Source organism: Lynx rufus, unplaced genomic scaffold (assembly GCF_022079265.1).
Source record: "Lynx rufus isolate CCGP_SWC_20201006 ecotype Redwood Valley unplaced genomic scaffold, mLynRuf1.p SCAF_16, whole genome shotgun sequence".
NCBI lineage: Eukaryota > Metazoa > Chordata > Mammalia > Carnivora > Felidae > Lynx > Lynx rufus.
The window spans coordinates 330,424-346,828 of NW_025814830.1; the positions used below are offsets into that span (position 1 = coordinate 330,424).

Consider the following 16,405-nt stretch of genomic DNA (forward strand, 5'->3'; position numbering starts at 1 on the left):
AGGGGTTTGTAGGTGTAGAGAAATACCTTCCTGATGTTTCCTTTTCAGCTTTAGCCTCCCTTTCATGTAAGATCTTCATTTCTGTAAATTAGCGGCAATTGTAAACATTGAATGGCATAAAATGGTACCTCCCACATGTTTAACTCCAAGTTCTCCTTCTTATTGTATCTAGTATTTGGAAGTGGAGGTCAAGATCTGAACATTGGAAATCCTTCCTGCATGCTGTAAAGGGACTTATGGGCAATGGCTTTTGGAAAATCATTTCCTAAAATTCTACACAGTGGCCTCTCTCGTCCGCTGAGCATAATAGTGGGTCGAAAGTTAGAATCCCCGTCAATACTCTGTTCCTTTTCTCTAATAAACAGGTCTTGCTGTGTCAAAGCCAGACCTGGTCATGTTTTTGGAGGAAAAGAAGGAGCTGTGTGATGTGAACGAAAAGGAAACCATAGCCACACCCCCAGGTAGGTGGGGATGAGTGAAGCAGATGACAGAGGTGAGGACCAGTCGTGAAGGAGGAAGATAGGCCTTAAAATGTGGTTTGAGCAGCTCTCCTTGAATGGAAATTAGCTAGTTTTAGGTCTCTCACAGCAAGCCATCTGCTATCTAACACCTCATGCTCTTAAATTCTTTGAGAATTCTCCTTCAGCTCCGGTGATGGTCCATCATGTCCACAGTGAGGGCCAAGAGGAGACTCCCCTTGGAGTGTGAGGGCCTGCATATTCTGAGAGCTTCTCCATTGCTTTGAGGGCCCTGGGGAAGTTTCCATATTTCTGACGAACTCTATTCTAAGCTATTTCTAGGTTCTGTTTTGCCTTATGTGAGAAGTGTGTCAGGATAGTGGTGGCCATATTGGGGTTTGGTGCATAAACTCCGAGAACGCTGGAGACAGATATCACATGTTTTCTTGTTTAACCTTTCCAATGTTATGGAGGCTTTAATCTTAATCATACAAAACTGAGACTCAGTAATTTCATCAGATAACAAAGCACCTCCCTAAAATAAGAAAATCTAATCCTTTATTTCACGTCAAAAGTTCATTTGTCTTTCTGTTAACTAAAATTAGGAATTTTCACTCTGCATTCCATTCCTCAATGGTGAAATAATTTAATGCATCTATGTGTATCCCAGAATTCCTACAGAAATTAATGCCCTAGGGGAGCTCCAACATTTAGAGCTTAGAACTCACAGCCTATCATAAAGTCTCTCAATTATCACCATATTTCTTAATAATTGCATCATTTTATAATTTTATTTTATATGATAAGTTCTTGTGATTTTGTCATTTGTGTTCTCGTTTTCTGATTAGTTATATATGAGATTAATCACTAAATTTAAAAAGCCTTTTTTTTTCCTTGATGTTTATTTATTTTTGAGAGAGAGGGAGACAGAATCTGAAGCAGGCTTCAGGCTCTGAGCCGTCAGCACAGAGCCAGATGTGGGGCTCAGTCCCACAAACCAGGAGATCATGACCTGAGCTGAAGTCGGACACTCAACCGACTGAGCCACTCAGGCGCTCTGTTAATCTCTGAATTTTTAGATCAAAAGTTCTGATAGGCCATTGGCATATGCTTATAAGAAGTAAGGTGGATAATTAGTAAAATTGCCATATTTTAAAAAGCTTTTTTTATAATGTAATTTTACTTCAGTAAAAAATAACCAATAATAGGTTTCTCTTCTGCTTTCCTCAGAATGTTTCTGAATTTAATCCCCAATATTTATTTTTCATAAAGTGATTGTCAACATATTTTACAGCTCTGGTGGTTTCATTATTTACAAATAGGTTTATTTTGTCTGCTTGGTTCTAAAGAATGGATTATAGCCTCACATTCTGTGTAAGAGGAGGAATATTCTAATAACATAATACAATTTTTTAATGTCTTTTCAGTGCTTATTCATAATATTCTTCATTAGAACTTTCCATGGTTGCTTTTAATGAATACTGTTTTTCATTTTACCATTGAGGAAGTCCTACCAGTAATTGAAAATGGTATTTTCTTAGGGGTACACAGTCATAGTTTAAAATTATAGTTATATAGAAGGTTGCCTTTTAAAAATTCATCTATTTAAAAAAATTTTTTTGAAGTTTATTTTATTTTGAGAGAGAGAGAGAAAGAGCATGCAAGCAGGGGAGAGGCGTGGGGTGGGGGAACAGAGGATCTGAAGGAGACTCTATGATGACAACAGTGAGCCCAACATGGGGCTTGAACTCACGAACCACGAGATCATGACCTGAGATCATGTCAGACATTCAACCGACTAAGCCACCCAGGCGCCCCTCAACTATTTTTTATGTAGAGTTTTTTTGGGGTAAATTTTGTCTTATTATGGTTTTGCAGTTGTGAATAATGTGTTTCCTTTCCACAACACTATTTAGTTGTGATTTCATTTTTGCCTGTGTATTTTGTGGTAGGATGACAATTTTCAACTTAGATTTTAAGATAATGTGAGTTTAACTCAAGTATGAATCCACTTTATGCACTTTACCAGTAAAATTATGTATGTATTTGTATAAATACCGTGCACACATACTTCGTGACACACGTTGTTGATTTTTTTCCCTTGGTTAGTGTTCACTGAATGTTGTATCCTGTATACATGAATTGTCCTAATAGTATAATATTCTTCCCCTAAGGTCTTACTGAGAATCCTACCAATAATCTTACAGGAGCTCCCTTGTATGAGATTCCTTTGTCATACTGTTTTGAAATTCTCTGATCACCTGTGAATTTTGATAGATTAATTATAATGTGTTAGTGGGTTCATGTCTTGACGTTTATCCTACTTAGAACTCACTGAGCTTCTTGAATTTGTCTCTTCTTGCCACATATGTTGGAAGTAGAAGCCTGTAGTTCTTTCTGTAAACTCTGCCCCCTCTCACTCTCCTCTCCTTATGAGGTTCCCTTAATGTATTTCTGGGTTCACTTGGTGGTGTCCCATGAATCCCTAGACTCTGTCCTGTTCCACCTTCTTCTTAGCTCCTCTCAGTAGATCATTGACAACAAGGGATCTCTCAGTTAATCTGATCTTTCTTCTGCTGGATCACATCTGTTGGTGACCCCGTGGTGTATTTTTAAATTCCGTGATTATACCCTTCAGCTCCCAGTTTCTAGGGTGATTGATTGTTATACTTTTCATCTCTTTGGGTTTACATTTTGGCCATGCATAGTCTTCCTGACATCATTTAGTTCCCCGTTTTCTCTCCTCCCACGAGCATCTTCATGATGGTTATTTGAATTCTTGGTCAGGTAATTAATAGTTCTCTTTTAATTTAGGGCCAGTTTTGGAGATTTATTTTGTTCCTCTGATTGGAGTAGTTTTTCTACTTTTTATGCCTTGTGATCTTTTGTTCACATTTGGGAATTTAAGAAATAGCCTCTGAGCCCATTCTCCTGAACTTGATTTGTACAGGAGAACCCAAATCACAATAATCCTGGTGCTTGTCACATGTATTCTGGGCATTTGTGTTGTCTGAGTTTTTGTTAATTTCCCAGTTTACAGAGGTGGAGTTACTTCTTTAGAGCCTGTGATACCTTCCCCTCTCTCTTCAGCTCTGTAGTCTCTCCAATGTCTAGACAAATGCTCGCCTTGGGACTCAGCAGCCACCACAGTGTATCATTGGGTTCTCTCATTCTCTTTATGTCACGCGTGACAAAAAAACAAGTCCCCCGGGCAGCTGCAAAGCAGCCAGATTATTGCTCCCACACAGTTCACTTATATCTTTCTTTCCTGAGCAGAGTTGAGACTTTTCTCACGGTCTTGTTCACGGAGTGCCAGGGAGAGTGAGCAGCTGTTGTGCACAACTGTCAAAAACTTTCCTTGTCCCTTCAGTGTGGTTCTTCTTCATTCATACTTGAATGCTTGTGCTGTGTTCTCCTAACTGGCTTCTGGAGCACTGAAAAAAAGGTAATATGGTCAATTTTGTCTCCATGGAGGATCAAAGTCCTGATGCTTCCTATTTCTCCATTCTCCTAATGTCCTATGATGGGGGTTAATTTTGCACATCAGTATTTTAATGACCATGCATATGAGTTTAGTAAGCGAGATAACCTGTTTTGTATCTTTTCATTGTGTCTCTCTATAACCTCTTAGCCTTGTTGGCAAAGACAGGCAAAGAAGATTCTTCTATAGAGTGCTGGGAATATATGGAAGCTGTTGCCCGAGTATTTATACTTAATGACAGGATGATGATGGGGGTTGGTAAAGGGAACAAAGGATGTTCTGATTGATATAACCAAGCTGGGACAGTTATCCATAATGACATCCTTACTGCCAGAAGAGATCAAGGGTGTAAAACACTTGGGAGAACTGCACTTTAAGTCTGTTATATTTGCAGAGCAATGTCTTTGAACACAAGAACCAAAATCCAGTTTTTAAACATACACATTCTCTTAAAGGACATTTGGAAAATCTGAAAGGCACCCAATCCGTACTGAAAGTAACCATTTCAAACATAAAATTGGATTAATCATTCACCGAGACATTTTGAAATGTTAGACTTTTTTTTTTTTTGAAATGTTAGACATTTCAAAATGAAGATAAAAATTCTAAATATGATTGATTTGAGAAATTCTCTTCGGTGGGTTTCGTATTCTTCCACTAACACATAATCCCTTGTTCCAAAGTCTCTAATCTTGGTAAATGTGGTAGCATCTTTAACCAGATTTCGCTGCTCAATAGTTATCACATAATACTTAGTTTGCAGCAAGTTTTCATGTGTTGTGAACATAGGGAGATCTTTAGTGAGGACTGTATCTTCTGTATTTAGTGAGGTATTTATAATGGAGACATAACTTACCCATACAGTGAATCTGGGAAAATGCTAATCAAGGGTCAAATCCTAATAAACATCAGAGAACTCAGTCTGCAAAGAGGCCACATAAAAATAATAAATGTGGGGAAGTCTTCTACGAAAGTTCAAATCTTACTATGTACCACTGTATCCTTACTAAAGAGAAGACTTACAAATGTAGTCACTTTGGCAAAGCCTTTAACTTCAAAACCCACTCAATGGCAGAGATTTTACTTACTTGTTTATTCATTCATTTAAAGAGAGAGCGTGTGCGCAAGTCGGGTGGGGGGAGAGAGAATCTTAAGCAGCGTCTTAAGATGGAGCCCATTGTGGGGCTTGATTTCCGGACCTTGAGATCATGACCTGAGCTGAAATCAAGATTCAAACACTTTACCATCGGATCCAACCAAGCTCCCCAACAGCACAGATTTTATAATGGGAAGAAATATTACACATCTACAAAATGTGGCAAAGCAGTAAAGTACTACTCAAAACTTCCAACCCGAAGTAGAACGTAGTGGGGAGAAGGCTGCCAAATGTTAAATATGATGTGACAAAGCCTTTAAACAGAACTACAGACTTTCTGAACATGAGAGAACACATAATGGAGGAAAACCCTAAACTGCAAAGAATGTGGCAAAGCTGTTAACTCCTGATCAAAAGTTTTCAGCAAGAGGTAATAACATCCTGGGGAGATACCTTGGGCTCCATGTCCCAAACCAAGATCATTACCTGAGCTGGAGATCAAGAGTTGGACTCTAAACACACTGAGCCAGCCAGGTGTCCCTACTTTTACTCTGAAATCATCTCACGCTATGCCTGTGTTACTTCTGTGCATGCAAAATGATTTGATTGTTGAGGGGCTCTTTTATGTTGAGGAATACGCTCATGCCTACATTTCATTTTTTTCCTTTTTTTTTTTTTTTGTTGACAAAGAGGGCACAAGTGAGGGAGGGGCAGAGAGAAGTGGGGTTTATGCTCACCCATTGGGGGACTTGAACTCATGACCTGAGCCAAAGTCAGACGCTTAACTGATGGATCCACCCAGGCACCTTCATACCTACTTTTCCATGAAAGATCAAAGCGGCTGTCGTGTATACTGACTGTACAAAGGGGGGTCCACATGGGGATCCTGTTTGTGGTTGATGTGTAAGAGTGACAAAGTCAGCATGAAGTAAGTGTTCAGGGCATCATTCTTTGCGCTAAAGTAAGACAGAGAAACTCAGAATTTTAAATAGTTTTGCCAGTTGCCGTTTAAGTAGGAAACATTGGAATTGCATCAAAATATGGATGTCTTCAAAATGGCCATTCGTGGAAGTCAAGAATATTAATTATGTGGTTGGCATAAAGAAATTTTCACAAATATCTGAGGAAAGATTGGCTAACTCTTCCCGTAAAAGGGTGTGAAATTATTGTACATCCACATGTACTTGATTATTAGCCTCCGTTTATAAAGCATGGGAAGCAGAACTCACAGATCATTCTTTCAGAAGAATGATTCTCTTTTATTTCTTTAATTTTTTTTAAGTTTATTTTATTTTGAGAGAGAGAAAGAGTCCTAAGCAGGCCTGATGATTTTAGGGGCGCTTGGGTGCCTCGGTTGAGTGTCCGACTTCAGCTCAGGTCATGATCTCACTTTTCGTGAGTTCAAGCCCCACATCAGGCTCTGTGCTGATGGCTCAGAGCCTGGAGCCTGCTTCAGATTCTGTCTCTGTCTCTCTGCCCCTCCCCTGCTTGCACGCTCTGTCTTTCTCTAAAATATATTAAAAAATTGATGGTTTTCTAGCAAACAAAAATGTTAAGAGATACCTAATGGGAATAATTTTCTCTACATCGTATTGAAGTTATTTCTCTTAAATCTCATGTATCTTGGTTTGAGAATCTCTCCAGGCAAATCCTGTCTTATCTACCTAGCTATTAATTGTATAACATCTCTGTTTTCCTTGTTCGGCTGTATATTAGTTGTTGCTCATATAACTTGCTCAGGGATTTTTAGAACAGTTTGCACAAAATGACGTGTTCAAAATTAATTTGAATATGGAAATAATTGTTCAGGGAGTATATCCAGTTCCATATAGTTTAACTGCTACATTTCACTTCTTCCTTCTGAATTGGAGAAGAACACTAAGAAAGATTTCTTTAGGGGACAGGGTGGTTCATTCAGTTAAGCCTCTGATTCTTGACAACTCAGGTTGTGATCTCGGAGTCCTGAGATCCAGCCCCGCGTCGGGCTCTATGCTGAGCATGGAGTCTGTTTGGTATTCTCTGTCTCTACCCACCCTCTCTCCCTATCTGTCAAAATACACAAACATTAAAAAAGATTTCTTTAGTTACTGGTGTTTTTGCTTCTTGGAAGTGGCATCATCCAAGTTATTCACACTTTACTGTAACAATTTGATTAGGTGAAGAATTAATATTCTAATGTAGATTCTGGGATTTGGATTTACCAACATTTTTATGTTTTTACTTGTATTCCATTTTTTATATTTTTCTTTATATTCTATTTAAAATTAAAAAAAAAACGTTTATTATTTTTGAGATTGAGAGACAGCAAGCAGGGAAGGGACAGAGAGAGGGACACACAGAATCAGTTGCAGGCTCCAGGCTCTGAGCTGTTGGCACAGAGCCTGACGCGGGGCTTGAACTCATGGACCACGAGATCGTGACCTGAGCTGTAGTCAGCTGCCCAACTGACTGAGCCACCCAGGCGCCCCTCCTTATATTCTATTTTTTATTATTTATTATGTTTTCCTGTATTCATACTAAGAAACTAATTTGACATTTAATTCTTTTCTGTGAACACTGTGCTCAGTCACGTATTGCTTTAGCTAGAAATTAGAGCATGCTCTTTTTAAAAACATGGTTTATTTTATTTTATTATTTTCTTATTAAAATTTTTTTAATGTTTATTTTTGAGAGAGAAAGCGCCAGCGCTTAAGCGGGGGAGGGGCAAAGAGAGAGGGAGTCACAGAATCCCAAGCAGGCTCCAGGCTCCGAGCCGTCACCACAGAGCCCAGTGTGGGGGCTTGAACTCACGAACCGTGAGGTCGTGACCTGAGCTGTAACTGAACCACCCAGGCACCCCATTTTTATTCCTTTCTTGAAATTTGGAATTTTTGTGTTTTATGTTTTATCCTCAATTACCTCTTGTAGTGGATCAGTTCTGTGGTTTAATTGTGTTTCCATTCCCACAGTCACTTTGAAACCTGTGAATCTCCTTGAAGGTTGTTTCTGTACAACGGTCTGCGTGTTTCTCTTAGGTGAATTCACAGGCAGGCAGTCTGGGCTAAAACTCAGGTTCTGCTATTACTGAAGTTTTGTCAAGAGAGTCTTTTGAAAGATGAACAGTTCTCATAGGTTACTGTGGATTCATGGGTACGTTTATGAAAAAGTGTTATAATGGTATACAGTGTGTAGGAAATGTTCGAGAACCATTGTTTCTGTTCTCGACGTTAGAAGTTGTAATTTCTAGGGGCGCCTGGGTGGCGCAGTCGGTTAAGCGTCCGACTTCAGCCAGGTCACGATCTCGCGGTCCGGGAGTTCGAGCCCCGCGTCAGGCTCTGGGCTGATGGCTCAGAGCCTGGAGCTTGTTTCCGATTCTGTGTCTCCCTCTCTCTCTGCTCCTCCCCGTTCATGCTCTGTCTCTCTCTGTCCCAAAAATAAAAAAATAAAATAAAACGTTGAAAAAAAAAAAAAAGAAGTTGTAATTTCTAGGGTCACCTGGGTGGCTCAGTCGGTTAAGCGTCCGACTTCGGCTCAGGTCATGATCTTGCGGTCTGTGAGTTCGAGCCCCGCGTCGGGCTCTGTGCTGACAGCTCGGAGCCTGGAGCCTGTTTCAGATTCTGTGTCTCCCTCTCTCTGACCCTCCCCCGTTCATACTCTGTCTCTTTCTGTCTCAAAAAAAAAAAACAAACTTGTAATTTCTACAATAGTCTTTAAGTTCACAGTCATCCACGATTTCTTCTTTTTTTTATGTTTATTTTTGGAACCTAAAACTGTGGCTCTTGGGGCATCTGGGTGGCTCAATCCGATAAGCATCCGACTTTGGCTTAGGTCATGATCTCGTGGTTCATGAGTTCAAGCCCCGCATTGGGCTCTGTGCTGACAGCTCAGAGCCCTGGACCCTGCTTTGGACTCTGTCTCTCTCTTTCTGCCCCTCCCCCACTCATGCTCTGTCTCTCTGTCTCAAAAAATGAATGAACGTTAAAAATTAAAAAAAAAAAAGAAACAAAAATATGGCTCTTGAGCCAAAGGTTGGCATCACTTTCAAGCTTTTAAGAAATGTGGAGACTTGGAACCCACCTACATATCCAAAGCAGAATATGAATTTTAACAAGATTGCCACTTTGTTCTCATACACGTTAACACTGGAGAAGTACACATGTGACTCACCTACGTGTTTCCATTACTCTATGCTTCTCTTTATGTTTGTAGTTCATTATTTTTATAGCTACGGATTGTAGTTGCTTTCAATCAGGAAGTGTGCTGCCAGCAACATGATCTCGATGTATTTTCAGGATTGCTCTGTGTATGTGTCATTCTGTAAAATCCATATAAATGTTAGGACAGACTTTGATCTTCCTGCCAAAAATGGCGTTGGGATTTTGATGGAAATTGTGTTACTTTCAGTCTTATGTTTTTGCTTATTCTGATTTCTATTTATTTTTAATTTTTCTTTGTCATTTCCTTCCTCTACTAAATCTCAGCTCTGTTCTTTTCCTACTTCCTTGTAGTGTAGTGTTAAGTTGTTTATCTGAAATTTTTCTTTTTTTTATTTTAATGTTTGTTCATTTTTGAGAGAGAGCACACAAGCTGGGGAGGGATAGATTGAGAGAGAGGGAGACACAGACAGAATCTGAAGCAGGCTTCATGCTCCCAGCTGTCAGCATGGAGCGGGACTCGAACTCATGAACTGTGAGATCATGCCCTGAGCTGACGTTGGATGCTTAACTGACTGAACCCAGGTGCTGCTGAAATTTTTCTTAACATAAGCATTTATAGCATAAAAAAGTTTGAAAATGGGTTTCCTAGCAGGGAAAATTACCATAAATAAACAATACAAGGAATGACCAAAAAAATAAAATAACAGAAAAAAGAAATAAGGATTCTTGAGGATTTTCTTAGATCATGTCATCTGTGAACAGATAGTTTTACTTTTTATATTGGATTCCTTTTTTGTATGTTTTCTTGCCTAACTGTTCTGACTAGAATATTCCAGTACTTTGTCGAACGGAAGTAGTGAAGTCGCTTCCTTACCTTGTTTATGATCACACAGGAGAAACTTTCAGTCTTTTATCTTTGAATATGTTAGATTTCAACTTTTGTACGTTTGTGTTCTTTATTAGGTTGAGGTAGTTTCCTTCTGTTCCTACTATTGAGTGTTGTAAATCATGAAACGCTTTCCAATATGCTCACACACTCTTGTTCTGCGACAATTAAGAGCATCATGTCCTGTTTGATCTTCTCTTAGTTAATGTGCAGTCTTAAATTTCTTGATTTCTATAAGTTGAAACACCCTTGAGTTACAGGAAGAATTCCCACTTGATTATGTTGTAAAATATTGAAGTGTGCTTTTGATTCATTTTGCTTTAATTTATTGTGGACTTTGTATTGAATATTCCTCACAGGTAGTACTTTGTAATCTTGTGTACTTGTAGTGTCTTCCTTTGGCTTTGATAACCAGGTGATTGTCGTGTCACAGAGAGTGTTTTGATAATTTATCTTCACTTATTGGAAATGTTGGAGGAGATTGGAAGCACTTTCTCGTCGTTTCATCTGTTTCTCATTAAATGAATCATCTGGCAGAGGACCTTTCATTGTTGAAAGTTTGTAGAAATTTAGTAGGACTCGTGGGTGGCTCAGTTGGTTAAGTATCAGACTTCAGCTCAGGTCATGATCTCGAGTCCTGGGTTCGAGCCTTGCATCAGGATCTGCGTTGACAACCTGGGGCCTGCTTGAAATTCTCCCTCCCTCTCTGCCCCCTCCCCCCCACTTTCCTTTCCCTCTCAAAACAAATAAATAAGCTTAAAAGAAAAATAACATTTCTTTTTTTTTTTTTTTTTAATTTTTTTTTTTTTCAACGTTTATTTATTTTTGGGACAGAGAGAGACAGAGCATGAACGGGGGAGGGGCAGAGAGAGAGGGAGACACAGAATCGGAAACAGGCTCCAGGCTCTGAGCCATCAGCCCAGAGCCCGACGCGGGGCTCGAACTCCCGGACCGCGAGATCGTGACCTGGCTGAAGTCGGAGGCTTAACCGACTGCGCCACCCAGGCGCCCCGAAAAATAACATTTCTTTATCAATCTAATCTACCTAGCTGTTGGCAGGTTGAGATTTTTTTTTTTTAATTTTTTTTTTTTCAACGTTTATTTATTTTTGGGACAGAGAAAGACAGAGCATGAACGGGGGAGGGGCAGAGAGAGAGGGAGACACAGAATCGGAAACAGGCTCCAGGCTCCGAGCCATCAGCCCAGAGCCTGCCGCGGGGCTCGAACTCACGACCGCGAGATCATGACCTGGCTGAAGTCGGATGCTTAACCGACTGCGCCACCCAGGCGCCCCGAGATTTTTTTTTTTTAATATATATATAGGGGCGCCTGGGTGGCTCAGTGAAGCGTCCGACTTCAGTTTATGATCTCACGGTACTTGGGTTTGAGCCCCATGTTGGGCTCTGTGCTGACAGCTCAGAACCTGGAGCCTGATATGTATTCTGTGTCTCCCTCTCTCTCTCTGCCCCTCCCCAGCTCGCATTCTGTCCCTGTCTCAAAAATTATATATATTTCTTATTTTATTTTATTTTTATATATTTCTCCATGATGGAGTCAGGTATGTTACACCTTTTGAAATTTATACTTATTTTTTTACAAGTAAGTTTTTTTTTTTTAAGTTTATTTATTTTGAGAGAGAAAGAGAGTGCAACTTGGGGAGGAGCAGAGAGAGGAAGACAAGAGAATCTCAAGCAGGCTCCGCACTGTCAACATGGTGTCCAACATGGGGCTGGAACTCCTCAAACTGTGAGATCATGACCTGAGCTGAAACCGAGTCAGACATTAAACTGGCTGAGCCGCCCAGGCTCCCCAGAAGTCAATTTAATTTAATTCAATTTTTTTTTTAGAGTGAGAAAGTACAGGGGTGGGAGAGCAGGGGAGGGGCAGAGATAGAGGGAGAGCATCTTAAGCAGACTCCACACTCCTCAGGCAGCCCCAGGTGGGCCTCTGTCTCACAACCCTGAGATGTTGACCTCAGCCATTTTAGATGTTTAACCAACTGAGTCATTCGGGCACCCCATATACACAGGTTCTTTCTTTTTTTTTTTTTTTTGGATACCTATTTGTGGGCATGGTCACCTCTTGTAATTATTTTTGTTTCTGTCATACCAGTTTTTTTTATTACAAAAATTTTTTTTTAACGTTTATTTTTGAGACAGAGAGAGAGAGAGCATGAACGGGGGAGGGTCAGAGAGAGAGAGACACAGAATCTGAAACAGGCTCCAGGCTCCGAGCTGTCAGCACAGAGCCCAACGCGGGGCTCGAACTCACGGACCGCGACATCATGACCTGAGCCGAAGTCGGACGCTTAACCGACCAAGCCACCCAGGCGCCCCTCTGTCATATCAGTTTTTTTTTTTTTTTTTAACGTTTATTTATTTTTGGGACAGAGAGAGACAGAGCATGAATGGGGGAGGGTCAGAGAGAGGGAGACACAGAATCGGAAACAGGCTCCAGGCTCTGAGCTGTCAGCACAGAGCCCGACGGGGCTCGAACTCACCGCGAGATCATGACCTGAGCCGAAGTCGGACGCTTAACCGACCGAGCCACCCAGGCGCCCCTCTGTCATATCAGTTTTAATGTGTCTGCTTTCGCTTCTGATTGTACTTGGTCTTCTCTGTCCTTCTTCCCTGATTTAGTTACAGGTCTGTCATGTTTGTTGATCTTTTCTGAACACCAGCTCCTTGTCTTGTTGACACTGTCCACTTTTTGCTATATCCTGTTTTGTTCATTTGTGGTTGATGTTTAGATTTCCTTCCTTCTGCTAATTTTGTTCTCAAACGGTACTTCTGACTTTTTGCCATATAGAAAAGCGACGTGTACTACAGGTGACGGTACTCCAGAATGATCTCTTAGGCTACGGGGTCAGCACGTTATATGCAAATTTCTGTGTGCCGGCAGAATGAGGTCCTGATGATTGCTTCTCAAACATCTTGCTGAAGTTCTCCGATCGATTTTAATTTTGCATGTTAGAACTGGTCAGTGTATTTATCTGACTGTAGTTGGATAAAAATGATTTTATTTTTCTGTTATTTGATCTCTTTCAGCCGTATCTTCAAATGACACCCAGAGCTTGCTGCCAAAGCCGTGCATAGAATCTTGTTTTCAGAATGTGTCACTGGGTAGATATAAACAGAGTGCCCTTGAGAATTTACACTTAATGATAGACTGGGACAATGATGGAGAGAGTGCAGAGCATCCGAGATATGAAGGACGTATCCAAACAGAGATAACTGCCCATTATGAGAATCTCACCGCCCCAGACGGTGAAGGATATAAAACATTCTGGACGACATCCCTTTTTAAGTCAACTACTTCTGCAAAGCCTTGTGTTTCTGTAAGCAATGGTTCAAATCCAATGATCAAAGATACGTATATGCAGAATCCAAATTTGGAAAATCTAGAAAATTACCTAGTCCAGGCTGAAAATAATTATTTGAACCATTTTGAAAATAGGTTTGCATTGACCTTTCAGTCCAATATTTCTGAAAATCAGGGATTTAAAAATGAAGAAAAAAGCGCTATGTGGTATCAGTTTGAGAGTTCCTTCACCGAGGAGTCAACCCTGCAAAACTACCAGAGCATTTTCAATGAAAACATAATTGCTCAATACAGTGAATCTGAGAAGATATTTATCCAGGGGTCAAATGTTAATAAACATCTGATTACTCATTTTCCAGAGAACCATTTTGAGTGTAATAAATGGGAAGTCTTTTATCAAGGCTCCAACCTTATTATACATAAGAGTATGCATATGGGAGAGAATCCTTATAAATATAATGAATGTGACAAAGCTCTTAACCAGACCTCCAATGTTATTGATCATCAGAGAATGCATGTGGGAAAAAACTCATACAGACGTAATAAACCTGGGAACATGTATAGTCAGTCATCAAGACTGTATATACATAAGACAATCGGTGCTGGAGAGAAAAGTTACATTTGTAACGAATGTGGCAAGGTCTTTATCCACCACTCAAGCCTTACTCAACATCACAGAATTCATACTGGAGAGAATCTTTACAAATGTAATGAATGTGGAAAACTCTTTACCAGGCACTCACATCTTACTGAACATCACAGAATCCATACTGGAGAAAAACCGTACAAATGTCAAGAATGTGGGATGGCCTTTACCCAGCATGCAACCCTTGTTGGTCATTACAGAGTTCATACAGGTGAGAAACCTTACCAATGTAAAGAATGTGGCAAGACCTTTAAATGGCACTCAATCCTTAGTAAACATTACAGAACTCACACTGGAGAGAAACCTTACATATGTAAAGAATGTGGCAAGGCCTTTAGGCAGCACACAACCCTTACTCACCATTACAGAACTCATACTGGAGAGAAACCTTACCAATGTAAAGAATGTGGCCAAGCCTTTATCCAGCACTCCAACCTTACTCAACATCACAGAATTCATACAGGAGAGAAACCTTACCAATGTAATGAATGTGGCCAAGCTTTTAACCATCACTCATACCTTACCCAACATCACAGAATCCATACTGGAGAGAAACCTTACCAATGTAAAGAATGTGGCCAGTCCTTTAACCAGCACTCCAACCTGACTAGACATCACAGGATTCATACTGGAGAGAAACCTTTCAAATGTAAAGAATGTGGCCAGGCCTTTAACCAGCACTCACATCTTAATCAACATCACAGAATCCATACTAGAGAGAAACCTTTCCAATGTAAAGAATGTGGCCAGGCCTTTAACAGACACTCAAACCTTACTCAGCATCACAGAATTCATACAGGAGAGAAACCTTTCCAATGTAAAGAATGTGGCCAGGCCTTTAACAGGCACTCATACCTTACTCGACATCACAGAGTCCATACTGGAGAGAAACCTTACAAATGTAAAGTATGTGGCCAGGCCTTTAACAGGCATTCAAACCTTACTCGACATCACAGAATTCATACTGGAGAGAAACCTTACAAATGTGAAGAATGTGGCCACACTTTTATCCAGTATTCACATCTTATTCAACATCACAGAATACACACTTAAAAGAAACCTTACCAAAGTAAAGAATGTGGCAAAACATTTAATCTCTGGTTAACCTTTACTCATTATCACAGAATTCACACTGGAGCAAACCTTACAAATCTAAAGAATGAGAAAACTATTAAGGACTTCTCAGCCCTTACTCCACATCAGAGAATTCTATTGGAGAGGAACCATACAAATGTCAAGAATGTAGCCCAACCTTTAAGCAATGCTAAACCCTGACTCCTGAACAGAGAAGTTAAACTGGAGAGGAGTTTGCAAATATAAAGAATTTGGCAAGCCCTTTAATCAGAGGTCAAGCCTCATTCAACATCACAGAATTAATACTGGAGGAAAAATTTACCAATGTAAAGAATCTGGTAAGACTTTTAGGCTCAACCCTACTGAGCATCACAGACCTTATACTGAGGAGAAACATTACAAAAGTAAAGAATGTGGCAATCCTGTAGCCGAAACTCACAATTTGTTCAACATCATAGCTATCTTAACAGTTTAGAAACCATAACATGTAGAGAAAGTTGCAGTGCCTTTAACCGGAATCCAAATGCACACCAGATTCAATCCCTGAAAATGTAATGAATGAGCAAAGACCTTCATTTTAATGTACATTTTAGCAAACACCAGAGTGCATAGAGGAAAGCAACTTGAAAGATACAAATATTTAGGAAAATATTTAATTGAATATCAAATGTCAATAGAGGTGACAGAAATCAAGTGGCAAGCATTATGTCAGTCAACCTATTTAGACATTACATCAAAATACTCATTATAAGTAAAAATACAAAGCTAAACACTTAGATAATATATATGCTAATATGCTTCAAAAGCTTAAGTGGATGGATTTTTGCATAGGTATAATTAATTTCAATGTGTTTTTTTTTTCTTACATCGACCCTGAGATATTTGACTAGCAAGTATTATTGTATTTCTACTCTCAAATCGCAGAATTCATTCCTAGTGGGTGTGTGAAAATATGTGGCTGATTGTTGATGCATCAAAGATATGAGATGTCCTTCATTAGGTGGGACTCCTGCATATCTAAATTTTCATGGAAGATGGAGGACAGTCTGATGTACAATATGAAGAAAATCTAAATGGAGATGCTATTTATGCTTATAATGAGATAGGTGTTCAGAACATCAATCTTCTCCATTTATTCAAAGTAAAACCTTTCCTGAATATGATAAGTATTTTTTTATTTTACCAGCTTGTCTTTAAGAAAAAAGACATGGCAGTCTTGTAAAATACTGGCGTATCTTCATAACAGCTAAAATTCGATGTAGAGAATGTCAGTTGATGTGGTTGAAATGGATCAATCCTCGCAGATG

The 16,405-nt window shown here is 39.7% G+C and overlaps 1 protein-coding gene across 1 annotated transcript in view; it reads left to right on the forward strand.

Moving 5' to 3' along the window:
- LOC124510804 (zinc finger protein 345-like) overlaps positions 1 to 15,648 on the forward strand; it is a 75,802-nt gene extending 60,154 nt beyond the window's left edge. The window contains exons 5-6 of the mRNA XM_047077460.1: positions 366 to 461; positions 13,105 to 15,648. Coding sequence (XP_046933416.1) covers positions 366 to 461; positions 13,105 to 15,077 — 2,069 coding nt within the window. The 3' untranslated portion in view covers positions 15,078 to 15,648. The remainder of the gene's footprint in view (positions 1 to 365; positions 462 to 13,104) is intronic.
- Positions 15,649 to 16,405: the final 757 nt, after the last annotated feature.